General features: G+C 38.5%; 1 protein-coding gene across 1 annotated transcript; it reads left to right on the forward strand.

The window, feature by feature from the left end:
* Positions 1 to 4456: 4456 nt before the first annotated feature.
* On the forward strand, positions 4457 to 6318 carry LOC126586732 (uncharacterized). Its single transcript, XM_050251669.1, has 2 exons — positions 4457 to 4916; positions 5007 to 6318. The coding sequence occupies exons 1-2, from the start codon at positions 4670 to 4672 to the stop codon at positions 6089 to 6091; spliced, it is 1332 nt and encodes a 443-aa protein (XP_050107626.1). The 5' UTR covers positions 4457 to 4669; the 3' UTR covers positions 6092 to 6318.
* Positions 6319 to 15614: the final 9296 nt, after the last annotated feature.

Raw genomic sequence — 15614 nt, forward strand, 5'->3', positions numbered from 1 at the left:
CCAAACCTCACTTTTCAAAATCGAATATCATATAGGATAGTATTATTCACACACTAATTTTTACTTCTCACACATTTCTCTCAATTTTCTATTGTCAGATCGAATGAATTGAAGAAGATCGATGACAAAAAATTAACAAGGACATGTTGGAGGTAAAAATGGTTGTATAAATAGCATTATCCTATCATATAATGGCACAGTTGACCAACGTAATCACCTAACTAATGGGACTACTGCCTTTTAGCTGTTGTGTGTGTATGTACACACACACATAGTCTTTAAGAGAAGGGATCTTCATTTTTTTTAAATGAGAATTTTTTGTGGGGTTCAAACCACATCGAAGTTCAACAATCCAAACAATCTATTTTTGTAGTTGTACCTCATAGATCATTCTTGCAAAATATTGACTAAATAGGAAATATTTGATGCATCTAATTGAGTTCACAAAAACTAATAAAATTGTATCGTGACAATTAAACAGACAAGTAGTTTCGGATTGAAATGAATTTTTGCAATAACGATCTATGAATTGAAACTTACAAAATAAACTGTTTAGATTGTTGAAATTCGATGTAGAGTGAGTCCCATAACTAATTTCCAATTTAAAAAAAAATGGAAATCCCTTCTTAAAGGGCCTCTTTGTGTGTGTGAGAGAGAGATGGTAAGGCCAGGCCTACTAAATGAAATGAAAAGGCCTCTGGGTAAAGGAATGGGATACATAATCTAGGCCAAACCAGCCCATAATAAAAAGGCCGCAATAAGCAAAGCCCTGATCGCAAAGTGGAGATCCTCAAAGCTTACTCATTGCCCTCCACTACGATATTTGGAAGGGTGTTTGCTTGCCCAACATCAAAATTTGTCCCAGGTAATTGTGGAATCTGATTGCGAACATATCATCACTTGCTTGTTGGATTGTCTGGAGAAAGCTCATTGGGAGGCATACCCCATTTTGTCCCGGGTAATAAATATTTGTTCTTCATTACCCCAATGCACCTGGTCTTGGGTACCAAGATCGGGGAATCAAGCGGCGGATTTTGTTGCGTCGTTTCAGTCTACGGAGATGAGCGACTCTGTCTGGATTGAAAGACCCCCATCTTCGTTTGTGAGAATCTTGAATAAAGATGGACTGCCTTATCCTCCGTAGGTTGGTTTTGGGTTCATGGGGGAGGGTTGACGCTAGTGCCATGCTTGGCGGTGCCTTTGTTTGCCCTGCCCTCTGCCCTCTTTTTTTTGCGTTGTATTTTCCGTCTCCTTTCGGCTTTCTTTCTTCCTGGTTAATCTATCCAGCTTTCTCAAAAAAAAAAAAATCCAATCATCAATCACATTTAGTGGTAAGACTCTGACCTAGTTTGGGAGTGAGGTGTTTAAAAAAAAACACCCATGAAAAAAAGCTGTGAGGGTTTTAGGTGTTTGGTAAACTGAAAAAAAATGGCTTATTTTGGAAGCTGCTGTGAGAATAAGCTGAAATCAAAGGAAAAAGCTGAAGCTGCTATTTGCAGCTTCGGAAAACTGGCTTTTTTTCAAAGCACACGGAGCTACAATGCTTCTTTAATGAAAATACCCACTATTAGACTGCTTTTTTCTTCTTTCCAAAAGCACTTCTACAAAAAAGTTTACCAAACACTCTGCTGATTTATTTCACTGCTGCTTATTCTCACAGCATAGCCGCTTATTCTCACAGCAGTTTTTTTTCAAAGTACAGTAATACCAAACCAGCCCTCTAGTGAAGGCCTCTAAAAAGCCATTTTTAGGCACACCGTGACACTTTGGCAGCAGCAGCAGTAGCACGGTAACCCAAGTTTTTGTGAACAAGAGTTGGCTTCTTTAAGTGAGATGTGATGTTCCTCGGTAGTTTAGTGGTAAAGCGGTCGGCTGTTATTAATTGGAAGATGAACCGACCAATAACGCAGGCCGCCAAATATTGGCATTCGATGGGTAGAGTTTCTGATGCAGCACGAAGTAAAGGACTAGTAAATCCTTAAAGGATCGATAATTTGGAATCCATCATTTATTAAAGTAATCCCAAGGGATAAAAAATAACACAAGATAATTTTGATTAACTGATAATTGATTATTACAATTGAAACATCCAGTGACTTAAATGAAGAATTTAAAGATTAGAATTTCTTGGACCAACTCAACCGACTTTGATAATTAAAACAAAATTAATTGGATGACAATTCAAATGTCTGCTTTTTATTACAAAAATTAAAATTGTGACATCGTTTTTTTTCTGAAAAGGTATTATCAGCTCAAATCAATGCTAGAACGCCAAATTTACAAATTTTTACTTAGTGATTTGTCTTCTGACGATCCATTTGCTTTTTATTCCATTTCACTATTTGTTCAACATCGGTTCCTGGTTTCTTCATGGTAGTGCCTGTGCACTATCCCTAAACGTCTCTTTCTCCAAAAGGTTTGCTTCTCTAAAAGGTGAATTGCCACCGCCCAAGTTATACATTACCATAAACGTCCCTTTAATCATTCCCAACTTGACAAGTGACAAGGACTCATATCCTATTAATTAATACCTGATTTATACACTTTGACCTTTTCCTTTCCTACCCAACGACATAAAATAATAGCTCAAATTTTGCTTCCACTTTAAGAAAGGGGGACAATATGATTTCAAGTCTTATTATTGGAAAGGGATCCGACCCAATCAATCAATCCAGAACCTTGAAATTTGATCAAACGGCTACAAACATAGGACTCCTTTAAAATGTATAATAACTTTAGTCGTTTGATCAAATTTCAACGGTCCGGATTAAGTGATTTGGTGGATTTGGTGGAAGGAATTTGGAGATGATCCCCTTCCCTTATTACTGGCCATGAGTTTGCCCTATTTTCACTTAGTTAAAAGAAGTATTAAGTTCGATTAAGACGAATGCAGACAATATATATTTATAGTGAATTCAATTTTAAATTGGGGTTCATAAAACTAGTTATGCGTGAGTTACCAACTCGTTTTAAAATATATTTATAAGTATCAAATCGATAGCTGAATTTGTTTTAGATATATATGAACACTCAATGACATGATTAATATGTCAAGAGGATATTACTCATCAGATACGTCATCGTCATCGTGACTTTGATAATATGAATTTTAAGTTTCTCATATGATATTGTATGATTAATTTAATAGGAAAACTAATGAAAAGAGTTTTAAAACTTTAAGTTTTAACAATAAAGACAAAATAAAGGGTAAAGTGAATAATAACAGATTTAATTTTTTAATATAAAAATATGATTTTCATTAAAATGAATAGTTCCCGAGTTTTTTTTGTTAAAACTCCTAAATTTAATTTGACATTGTGACGTTCACGTATCAGTTGCATACAAGTTCATTGAGTCAAGTACCCCACAAGGCAGAGGTTGGACCCACCAGTCACTTTTCTTGATAAATGCAGAACATCAAACACTCCAATGATTGGACAGTGAGGGGGTCGACGATGCAAGCCGGTGGTCTAAGCAAAGTCCCAGAGCCACGGGATAAAATGGTGACAAACAGGCCGGTTGCCTCTGACAATGCGATAATGACACCTGGACCCATATATCTGGTCGTTTAAGGCATTTTCCCGCCACCTCCCACTCCCACCTTCCTTCCTTCCTCTCCACCTTTGTGCGCCGAACTCCGCCGTCTGCTCTCTCACCTCCCGCCAAGTTAATTCCTTTTTTTTGTCTACAAGTTACAAAAGGCTTTGAAGATTCGATACATTTTGTATCCTATAGACTACCAGCGTGTTTGAAAAGTATTTTTAATCACTGAAATGCTTTGAGAAAAAAAATATTTTTGAGTTTCAAAAGTCACTTCAAAAGTTTTGCATAATTAACTTAGTATTTAACTAAAATTTGATTTTCGAAACATTTTTCTCAAAAACATTTTTAATTATTAAAACGCTTCTCAAACAAGTCATGTATGCAGTATCATCAACCAATTATGGCAAGAGAGACTAATAGCATAACATAATGAAGGAAAAATAAAGACGAATACATCATTTTTCAATGCCAAGTGGTTAATAATTTTGTAAGAGGCTGAGATTAATTAATTTAGGACATGGATCCTCTTCGGATCCATGCATCTTAATCCTAAGAATCCATCAATCCGGATTATTGAAATTTGATCTAACGGCTACAAACAGAACTCTACTTTAAAAGTTATAATAATTTTAACCATTGAATCAAATTTTAATGATTCAATGAATCCTTAAGATTAGGATGCATGGATCAAAGAGGAGATGATACATGTCCATTAATTTATACCCTACTCAATTAGCTAAATTAGGTGAAAAAGAGAGAGGAGAATATAGCAAGCGGGGCCCAGCAAAGAAGGTCAAAAAGAGATCTAACGGCTCGATATCATGGTCAATGAATTATTTATCTAAGATCTAACGGCTAGGAAATGCGATAAATAAAATATTCCGGGTCAGGCAAGCGTCTGTGACGCACCCATCCGTCACAGACATCCAAATCTCCCTCTATTTCCACTCCCAGACATTCCTCAACGTCTGCAACTCCAACTCGATATCGGACTCCACGCCAATCCATCAGCAAACTAATAATATTTTTAGTCGGAAAAATCCTTGGCGTTGAATCCGATACACCAAAAGCTGACCCCTTCACAACTTTTTGTTGCTGAGAGCATAGTTCGTAACGGCGTCTGATAATGGCGTCACTCCACCCCTCTGAGTTGGACTCCGCCGCCACCGACTCGGTCGCGTCGACCCCGCGCTCGGACCACCCGTCCCACGATCTCAACTCACGTGTACGGTTCATGTGCAGCTTCGGCGGCAAGATCCTGCCGCGCCCGCACGACAATCAGCTTCGCTATGTGGGCGGCGATACCCGAATTGTCGCCGTTCATCGCACCACCTCTTTCTCCGCTCTTCTTTCGAAGCTCTCCAAACTCTCAGGCAAGTAAACTCGTCCAAACGACGACGTATCATCGCAATTCAGTTGCTTAATTAATTTAATTAATTGCTGGTGATGATTGTGTGCGGCAGGGTTGAGTAACGTAACGGTGAAGTACCAGCTGCCGAACGAGGACCTGGACTCGTTGATTTCGGTCACCACGGACGAGGACGTTGACAACATGATGGAGGAGTACGACCGCATCGCACAGAATCAAAACCCAAAATCGGCGCGGCTCCGCCTCTTTCTCTTCCCCAAAGGCGGCGACGACTCGATTAACTCGCGATCCTCCAGCATCAGCTCGCTCCTCGACGGCTCCGCCAAGCGCGAGCACTGGTTCCTCGACGCGCTCAACAGTGGTGCGTCGAATTCCGCTATGCTCGAGCGGGGCCGCTCCGAAGCTTCTTCGATCGTCTCCGAAGTGCCTGACTACTTATTCGGGTTGGACAACTCCGACGACACTCACTCTCGGTGCGGCGATTTCAAACCGAAGGCTCGACCCGTATTGAACGACAACGTGTCGGTTTCGGATCCGGGTTCACCTGCCCCGATCACTTCCTCGCCGTTCTGCTCGACGTCGTCTGTGCCATCCGTCCCGTCGATGCCGAGTCTTCCACCTGTGAAGACCCGACCCGATTCCAATAAAGTCATGGAGACGAAAGAGAATCAATCGGAGGTGTTTACCGAGACGGTTGAGTTGCCCGTGTCGCAAGCAACTGGGTTCGCAGGCAACCCTGGGGTGCAGTATATGCCGGATCCTAATTACCAGGGTCATATGGTCCGGTCATTACCCGTCTATTATTATCCGGGTCAGGTTCCACCCACAAACGTACAGGTCCAACCTGTTCCGATTCGGAGTCAGTATGTTCATCAGCAATACCACCAGGTAGCGAGTCAGATTCCAGTCGGGTACCATAACCCAATACCGGGTATGGGTCAAGTATATGGTGGCGGGTTGAGGCCAGTGGTGGCGATGGACCCGTATGACGTGTCAGCTCGGGTGGTTTCCGATGGAGGGAGCCAGCAACAGCAGCTGCAGCAGCAGGTGTACTATGGAGTGAGGAATGGTGCGGTGCTTTCGCCGTATAATCCAGGTATGGTGGTGCAATCGGGGGAGGAATGGCAAGGACCCGGACCCGATAAGAATACGGGTCGGGCTCCGAATTCATCATCTTGACCAACGCATGAATGAAACAAACATCTAGTTACTGTGATTTGGATTGTTATTTATTTTATAATTTTGTGATTGCTTGATGATTGGTTGATGAGTGAGTGATGATCCAAACTGTAATTAGCATTTTGAACTTGGTATTGTGATGAAATTATGAAGGGTTGTTATTACCTTGTTTTGATTTTCATGGGATAAATGGTGTATATGGAAAAGTGAAAACTTTTGCTTTCAAAGGCTTTCCCTTTATCTTTTGTGAATATAAAAGTTGTTTTTTTCTTAAACAAAACAATTCTAATAAAGTTGTTTGTAAAGTTGTTTGTAAAGTTGTTTGTAAAGTTGTTGAGTTTAAATTCTATATTGATATGAATTGGAATTGGAATTGAAATCGGTATGAAAAAAGAAGATGGAAATGAACTGGTTCAGCTCTTGCATGACATCGTGGATTCGAACATCTATCGATAGATAATTTACCATTTAATCTAACAAAATCTATCGTTTGTACTTACAACGAGTAGGATTATCTCCATTTCCACTTTCCTCCCCTCCATTCCCCTCCTCTCTCTCCTTCTTTTTTTTCTTTCTCTCTACAGAGAATGCAACACAAGATTCTTTCGTGGACTTAATTGCGAGCGTTCAAATGGAGAGATAGGGAAACGCGAGAGGAGGAGAGAGTCCAAATTCTATTTACAGAGAGAATTTGACTGCAAATGTAATATCACGTTTTAGTCTTACCATTGTGATAGTGATTTCGTTCTCTCATTTTTTTTATTCATGCACTATTATTCTAGTTTCTATATATTGATTCTATTTTGATATATTCAATCTTACGACTAAATTTTAAAAGAGAAAAATAATGCTAGAAGAGAGAAATGAGAGTTTGAAACCGGGCTCACTTTTGATAGTATCTCCTCCGTGTGGCAAGCTCGTTTTAGGACATTATTGGGGTTGCGCGATCCCTATATTTGGTGTAGTTTTCTTCATTGTGGACTTATAAATATGTCATTGCCTTGAGAAAGTTTGAGTAGACCGAGGCAGGAATAGTATTGGCCGGCCCATGACTGTCTACGGTTAGATAACCTTTGTTGGGTTAACCATCCCCCCCCCCCCCCAATCGCTTGTTTGGTCGAGAAATTTTTTATTGTGATCGGAATATGAATGATATATCACGTGCTTTTATATAAGTGATGGAAAATTTTAATTTTCAAGTTATTAACTTTTAAACACACATATTCTATCATTTGTATGGTGACACATGGTGTACCATCTCGTGTTCTGGTCACACTAAAAAATCTCTCTGTTTGGAGATGCTTCTAAAAGGAATAAAAGTGCATTAGGACTAGGTGATTCTTAAACAACTGCTCCAAAGCGACAATTGACGCGGGGTCATAGAAGAAGGGCTCAATCTGCCCCCTAGTGGTTATAGATGGGCTTAAACAACTACTCCGTACATTTGGAAGAGCATAGCTTTGACATATAATTGCTATAATTGGCCGAATCTTCTAGTCTATTTTAAGTCAGTCTAACTTAATTCTTGAAGTTAGTCAGGTCCGAAATAACCTAATGCAACAAACGTTCTCTAAAAAGGGGCAAGTGCCTGTCAAAAAGCCCTTCAAGTGTACTGTACCTATAACAAGGCCTGCTCAAAAGGACTGCCGATTCGTACTAATGTATGGCATCTTCAGTCCGATCAGATTCTGGTGAAATTCAAGGTTGTTGGGTCACTCTGTCTTCCCCTCAAACACACATTCTTCTTTTCAATATTCTATCATGTATGTGACTGACCACTTACTACTACTCGATCGTATGGTTCTGGTTCACATCTACGAAAAATAAACAAACATTGGCACGGTTTGGGCTTGACGCTGAACTCGAATGTCCACATAATTTTTCAAGTTTCAAATGGACCAACATCGCCCAACAAGTAAATTAATAAGCCTTGGCATGATTCTATCTGAGGTTTGTAAGCCTCAGATCTGCTTATATATTTTGTGTCCTACGTACCTTTTTTTATTTATATAATTGTTTTGTCCCAATTGGAGGAGCCCCATTATTGCTTAACACGAAAACCAAAGACTTACATATACTCTAGTTAGAAGATGTATCTATGAGATAGAGGGTCATGACAAAAGACGTAGAGGAAAATCTAGGAAGACTTGAAAATTTACTTTAAGAAAAAAATATAGAGTACTTGGAGTTAACGGAAGACTTAACGTAAAACCGAGCACACTGACATTCAAATATTCATACAGCCGACTCCATTTAATGGAATAATGCTTGGTTGTTGTGTTGGAGGAGGCCACACCTTTGTCTTACTAGTAACTTTCTTTTACTACCCACAAACGATGGGACGCTGGTAATCTGCATGCATGGGAGCAAGGCGTGAATGCATGCACTCATAACATAAAGTGAGACAGAAAAGCAGAAAGAAAAAGCTTAACAGCTGGGATTTGAATATTCAATTCACCAGAAAATAAAAAAAGTAGGGATGCGATTTCGATTTGTGGTCATAAAAAAATAAAGCTTATTTAGTTTTAGGTAGGCTTTCTCTCGAACCAATGCCAATTGCCAAACACACAAACAAAATAGTGCGTCCTTTGCATTGCCAGTCGATCGACAAAGGCACAGAGGCACCCAAAGAAAGAAGAAGACATTCACTAGCTAGCAAAGCAAAAGAAACAAAAAATATATTTAAAGGAAAAGGAAATGGAGGAAATTAGTAGCTACAACTGGTACATCACCATTCATACCTCTTTGGCTTCTTCCTTCTCTACTTCCTCTTCTTGCCTGTTCCTAGATCTCTCCCTCATATCGATCCCCTTCACCAAGTCTTTTCATTGCATCTTATACTATGAATTGAATCTTACGGCTTAATTTCATTGTATTGCAAAATAGACTATATATACAAGATACAATCCTTGTTCTATAAGGAAAACAAAAAAGACACACACCTAACCTTCCTAATAAAGGATTCTAAAATTTACAATATAATTACATGCCCTTTTTAAATACTACTCACGGCAACACTCCCCCTCAAGTTGGAGCATAGATATCACACATGCCCAACTTGACAAGTGAGTCACCAAAAGATCTACTACACACAGCATGAGTGAGGATATCCGCAAGTTGCTCTTCGGAGTTCACAAATGGTATTGAAACAATGTTCTTCTCCAACTTCTCCTTAATAAAATGACGATCAACCTCCACATGCTTTGTTCTGTCATGTTGTACCGGGTTCTCTGCAATCTCCCGTGCAGATTTATTATCACAATACAAACTTGTCGCCTCCTTTACTTTGAAACCTAGACCATCAAGTAACTTACGTAACCAAAGGACTTCACATATTCCATGTGCCATTCCTCTGAATTCGGACTCAGCTGACGATCTTGACACCACGTTTTGCTTTTTGCTCCTCCAAGTAACCAGATTTCCACCAACAAACGTAAAGTATCCAGAAGTAGATCTTCTATCAGTTACATCACCTGCCCAATCAGCATCAGTAAATCCTTCAATCCTCAGATGACCGGAATTTTTATACAAAATTCCTTTTCCTGGAGCCGACTTCAAATAAGCTAAAATCCGCATAACAGCTGCCATATGATCCACACTTGGCGAGTGCATAAACTGACTCACCACACTTACTGCATAGGCTATATCCGGACGGGTATGTGCTAAGTAAATTAGTCTTCCTACCAGTCTCTGATATCTGCCTTTATCCACTGGTTCTTGATCCGGATAAATTCCCAAGTAATGTTTCTCCACAATGGGAGTATCCACGGGTTTACACCCAAGCATCCCTGTTTCCTTCAATAAATCCAGAACATATTTCCGTTGAGACAAGAAAATACCTCTGGACGAACGAGCAACTTCCACACCAAGGAAATACTTCAAGTCACCTAAACTCTTCATCTCAAACTCGGCAGAAAGGTTCTTCTCCAGTTTGACCATTTCATCTGAATCATCACCTGTTATTATCATATCATCTACATAAATAATTAAGGCTGTCACTTTACCACTTCTTCGTTTCACAAATAATGTATGATCCGAGTGACTTTGATAATACCCAATCCGCCTCATAACTTGGGTGAATCTACCAAACCACGCACGAGGTGATTGCTTAAGTCCGTAGAGTGACTTTCGTAACCTACATACTCCGGTTTTCCCTCCAGCATCGTACCCTGGAGGAAAATCCATGTATACCTCTTCTTCCAAGTGCCCATGAAGAAAAGCATTTTTCACATCAAACTGTTTTAGTGGCCAATTCAAATTTGCAGCTAAAGAAATCAGAACTCGTACTGTATTCATCTTCGCTACTGGAGAAAAAGTCTCCTGATAATCAACACCATAAGTTTGAGTATAACCTTTTGCTACTAACCTTGCTTTATATCTGTCTACTGATCCGTCTGCCTTGTATTTGATCGTAAAGACCCATCTACACCCAACTGGTTTCTTTCCTTTAGGTAGCTCCGTTACCTCCCATGTATCATTCTTATGTAGTGCCATCATTTCCTCATCCATTGCAGCAACCCATTTAGGATCCTTCAAGGCCTCTTCAACTCGGGTTGGTGCTTGGATTGCTTCCACATTGTATACCCAGGCTTGACGTTCTGGTGCAAGGTTTGAGCATGACACATAATTAGCTATTGGATACTTCAATTTTCCTTCAGGAGAAAACCTGTCAGGAGGAACACCACGATTTTGCCTTGGAGGCAACTTATATGTACTCATAACATTATCTGGATTAGTTACATGAGTATCAGTAGTACTTACCTCATGAATACTCAGAGAAGACATATTGGGTGGCACTATTGAGCTTAAGAGAGAGGGGGTTGCGGGTTCGGTAACTAATGGTTGCTGGAGCGGTGAAACTGGTTCGGCAGCTTCCTGTTGACACTCTCCATCACACTCGGCAGCATGTTGCCGAGAAGACTCAGCTGGTTCAGTGCTACTTGGCTGAATGATACTCACATTCTCGGCAGTGTCTTGTCGAGAGTCACTGTCTCCATTCTCGGCAGTGTCTTGCCGAGAGCTTTCACAACTTTTGTTGTCAATAAATACTCCCTCTGAGCTACATATTTCCAACCACCCAAGATCACCACTCGTATTCTCCCCCGGGTGATCGGAAGGTGATGGAGTCGAAGCATACAAGAACTCAGATTCGGAAAAGGTAACATCTATAGTTACATACATATGACGAGTTTCAAGGTGGTAGCACTTATACCCTTTCTGTTGAGGAGCAAAACCCAGAAAAACACACCGGTGAGCACATGGATCGAGCTTACTACGATGAATCTTGTGAATATGAACATAGGCTACACACCCAAATACACTACAACTGCGGCACAAACAAAGATACAATCCTCTTGCACGATAAGTAACCAATCAACTAGTTGATAACTCAATATCTCACGCTGCAACCTAAGGCAGCAGCAAAAAAACACACTCACAGGGTCAATTGCAGAACCACATCAATTGTACACGACTTTCCACACTGCAAAAAAACACAAGCAGCAGCAATTGCACTCAAATACTCCTTTAATTGCACTAAAACACAAGCAGCAGCAATTACAAGACTTTCCCTACTTTTAGATAAAATATTCCTTTAATTGCTTAAGCACAGCAAATACCTCATGGCCTTGCAATTGCACTCCACACACACGGTGCTGCTAAACACAAAGCAGCACGACACTGCACAATGCACACACGGCAAGACCACACACACGGGGATATTTCAGCACAACAATACACGGGCATCAGTCTAGGCTTGCTGCAGGGATGCGGCACAGACCACAGACTGCCGGACCTTTTTTTTCCTTTTTTTTTGATTTCACGGTAGCAGCGGCACGGTGGGAGTTCTAGGGTTACAGTTGGCTCTGATGCCAAATTGAATCTTACGGCTTAATTTCATTGTATTGCAAAATAGACTATATATACAAGATACAATCCTTGTTCTATAAGGAAAACAAAAAAGACACACACCTAACCTTCCTAATAAAGGATTCTAAAATTTACAATATAATTACATGCCCTTTTTAAATACTACTCACGGCAACACTATGTGCTATGATATATTTATATATGTGTGTGTGTATCTAATCCCAGCAATGGTTCTTGCTTTGTCCTTTTATCTGCATCTAAACACCTCTTTTTATTTATTAATCTTATTAATATACAGCTATATGAATTCAAGGATTTCAATGACTCCTTCCTTCATAAACAAGAATTAAGCATCCTATGTACATTCATGTCAATCGCAATTTGACATACATTCTGCGCACACATTTTCTTCTTGTGTTTTTTTATTATTTCTGCATAATGTTAAACTCTGAAACAAGAACCGAGAAATTACTTTGTCGTTGTTCCTGAGGACAAGCCAACTGGTGTATTTTCTATAGCTTGCTAGCTGCCCAAGATGCTTATATAGATCGTACTGTTAAGTTGTTAACCATGGTACAAGCGTGACCAAGGACTCCAATATGGTAAGCAAAACACAATGTGAAAACTTACTTTTTTGACAAATTGACATTCTAATCTACTTGGATTTATAGGGAGAGGGTTCAAACTTGGATGCAAGCAGCAAACGCGCTCCGACTTTATTCATACTTGCACTGCTAAATCTTTATATGAGCTTTTTGAATCACTAAAAAGAATATTTGAATCGTGTGACTAGTTATGTCTATATTTATTATTAACAACTCATCACATATTATAACTTATATAAATAATTTGGATGGACAACATGTCTATATTTCAGGATGTAATATTATTAAATTATACATGTGTTATAATATGGTGACGGTATGCTGCTCAAACTAATATAAGTCAAATCTAATCAAGGAGATCAGTTCAAATAGAAAATTGCCCTAAATACCATAATTGCAAACTTGAAATAGGCACCATTAATTTGACACAGAATTCGAAATTGGAATGTGCAAATAATTAAAAAGATGTAGAAGAGTCTATCCGACGAGCCCGTGACAAGAATATGGACCCTGTTCCTGTTGCATGAGTCGTGAGCATGCATGCTTTACATTGAGGGATAAGTCAATGTGTATACGTCAAATCATACGACTAGTTGTTTGCCTTTATACGTCCTCACTTCCGGAATCTCTTTACGGATCTCTTCTATCCAAACTTATGAATCAAGTGAAATTTAATTCAATGATTAAAAATAAATGCTCTTTTTAAAAATTATAATAATTTTAATTGTTGAATTAAATTTTAAGGATCTGAATCACTTAATCTATGAGATTTAATGAAAAAGATCCGAAGAAAATCTCTTTTACCCTACTACCCACTAATTACCATTTCTAGACCCATCTAAACCCCAATGCGAAAGGAAAGATGATTAATTAGAATAATCAATAATATTACGGTTTTTAGGGACAAAGCAAACAAGTCATCACGAATGCTCCATTTTTGGAAGCTTCCCAAAAGCTCCGTCTTAATTTTATGTGGGTCTGCTTCTCTGCTGCTATCCTTATAAATGAGAGGCTCAAGTTCAGTAATCTGCATTTCATACGGATTTCTATCTATCTATATAGATGAGACGGATTTGTGACACTATTTGTTTATATAATTTTTACATATGTTTTTGTGAGATCCACTTCATAATGTAATCGAATGATTTAAACCGTCTATCTTCTAGGCCTTCTTTAAAATATTATATCTATAAAAAAAAAACCCAAATCTAAAACCAAATGATCATTGGATTAAAGGTTTAGAGTTTCTTTGTAGAACTGTTTGCGTCCATTTTCTTCGCAACAAATGAATGTCTTAGTGATTTTGGATTTGTTTTGTTTTGTTTTTTGTTTTTTTTTGTTTTTTGCAGGAATGATCTAAGAATGATGTTCTAAAAAATAGAAGATTTGAATCATTAAAATACATTACGGAATAAGCTTCATAATAAAAACGTGTGTAAAAATTTGGGCGATCCAACTCTTGAAAAGTTAATTTGTACATTTACAGCTCCCCACAAACACAAGACATGGTCTAATATGCTTCTGCGTATTGATTGATGAAATGATGTCTTATTCACTGGACGCAACAAAGCTGTTGAAAAGTTCATTTGTATACGGACAGCTCCCCATTTTCTTATAACTTTCAGATATCCTTAATCTCCTGTTAAAATTATAATTGATTAATTAGTTGAGAAATTAAAATGATATATAAGCCAATGAGTGACATGCAGAAGAAACTAGGAATGATTTAAGTTTATTTATGTACCATGACTAGGAGTTATATGTTAGTTGTTGATGATGATATGGGGCACTATGGGACCTGGAAAATTCAGGAAACTTTAGAGGTATGCACATAAACATAAAACGTCCTAGCCAGGGCCTCACATTGAACACAAGAACATGAACCCAAGCTGTCACCCTGCCATGACAAGGAAAGACCAATATTATCACGGTTTGCATGCATCGTCTTTAATTAAATTAAAAATAATTTATTTCTACAAAAAACTTGAAAACTTATCATTGGAACGAATGGTTGTGTTGTGCGTGGTTAGTTTGTTGGGCAACATCCAGATATATACAGAGTCTACTGGTTTTATTTTTATTTTTTATAGATGTTATCGGAGATATATCATGGGATTTGGGCAAATCACGTAAATCAAATAACTATATATATTTAAGGTAATAAAGCAAAATCTATCATTTATGACACCGTGTGCATCTTCTTTTAGGGTTTTCAGTAGTATTCGTTTTCTTATGGAAGAAGATGAAACAAAGAGAATATCAACTTCAAGGAATCAAAGCAAGTTATATATCCACCTAAATACAAATTTGAGGAAACAAGGCAGTGCCCAAGTATACTATTCATCTTGTAAATCGTACCGAATCAATGAAACGCATATACTCCAAATATTTTAGTGGTGGGGTTCAACTTCAACTGGGAAATTTCTATGAATTTATTAGATCTCTTTTGGTGGGGTTAACTTCAGCTGATGCTTTTCTGGTTTTACAAGATATAATATGGGGGATAGTCTATTTCCACTGCACAAAAAGCTTCAACTTTAAATTCTGGGAATACGATATTGGCATTTATTGCATACACGTGAATCACATGAGAGTTCTATGCAAACTCAAATCGCCCCCAGAAAACCTAATCCAGCAGAGAAAAATTATACAAAATGATGGATTTTGGGTGGGGGTGTTCAATCATATGATGGGGATTCAAATGTAAAATAAGGTTATTTAACAAAGAAATAATATACACAACGACTAATGTCAATTATAATATAGTGAAGTCATCTAGATATCATATTACTTACAAAAAAAACCTATATTTAGCTGGGATCGATGTTGGATCAAAAGTGGAGAAGTTTCCCCGTTGGGACACATGCATGGGTGAATGACGATAGTATGCATATACCTATATGAATGCATTTTTGCTCACCCCCAATTGATTACCTTTAGATTAGTTTAAACTTTGAAATTCATGTTTTAAATCAATTAAACCAAACTAATTTAACGACAATCAAAGGGGTAGAGGGGGTTCGAGTATCAATCACTCCCACTTTAGGGTA

The sequence above is a fragment of the Malus sylvestris genome, chromosome 10 (genome assembly GCF_916048215.2).
Source record: "Malus sylvestris chromosome 10, drMalSylv7.2, whole genome shotgun sequence".
Taxonomy (NCBI): domain Eukaryota; kingdom Viridiplantae; phylum Streptophyta; class Magnoliopsida; order Rosales; family Rosaceae; genus Malus; species Malus sylvestris.

Coding starts and splice junctions, on each gene's coding strand:
- LOC126586732 (XM_050251669.1), top strand. CDS start 4,670: ATGGCGTCACTCCACCCCTCTGAGTTGGACTCCGCCGCCACCGACTCG. Junction 4,917..5,006: donor GAAGCTCTCCAAACTCTCAG/GCAAGTAAACTC, acceptor TGTGTGCGGCAG/GGTTGAGTAACGTAACGGTG.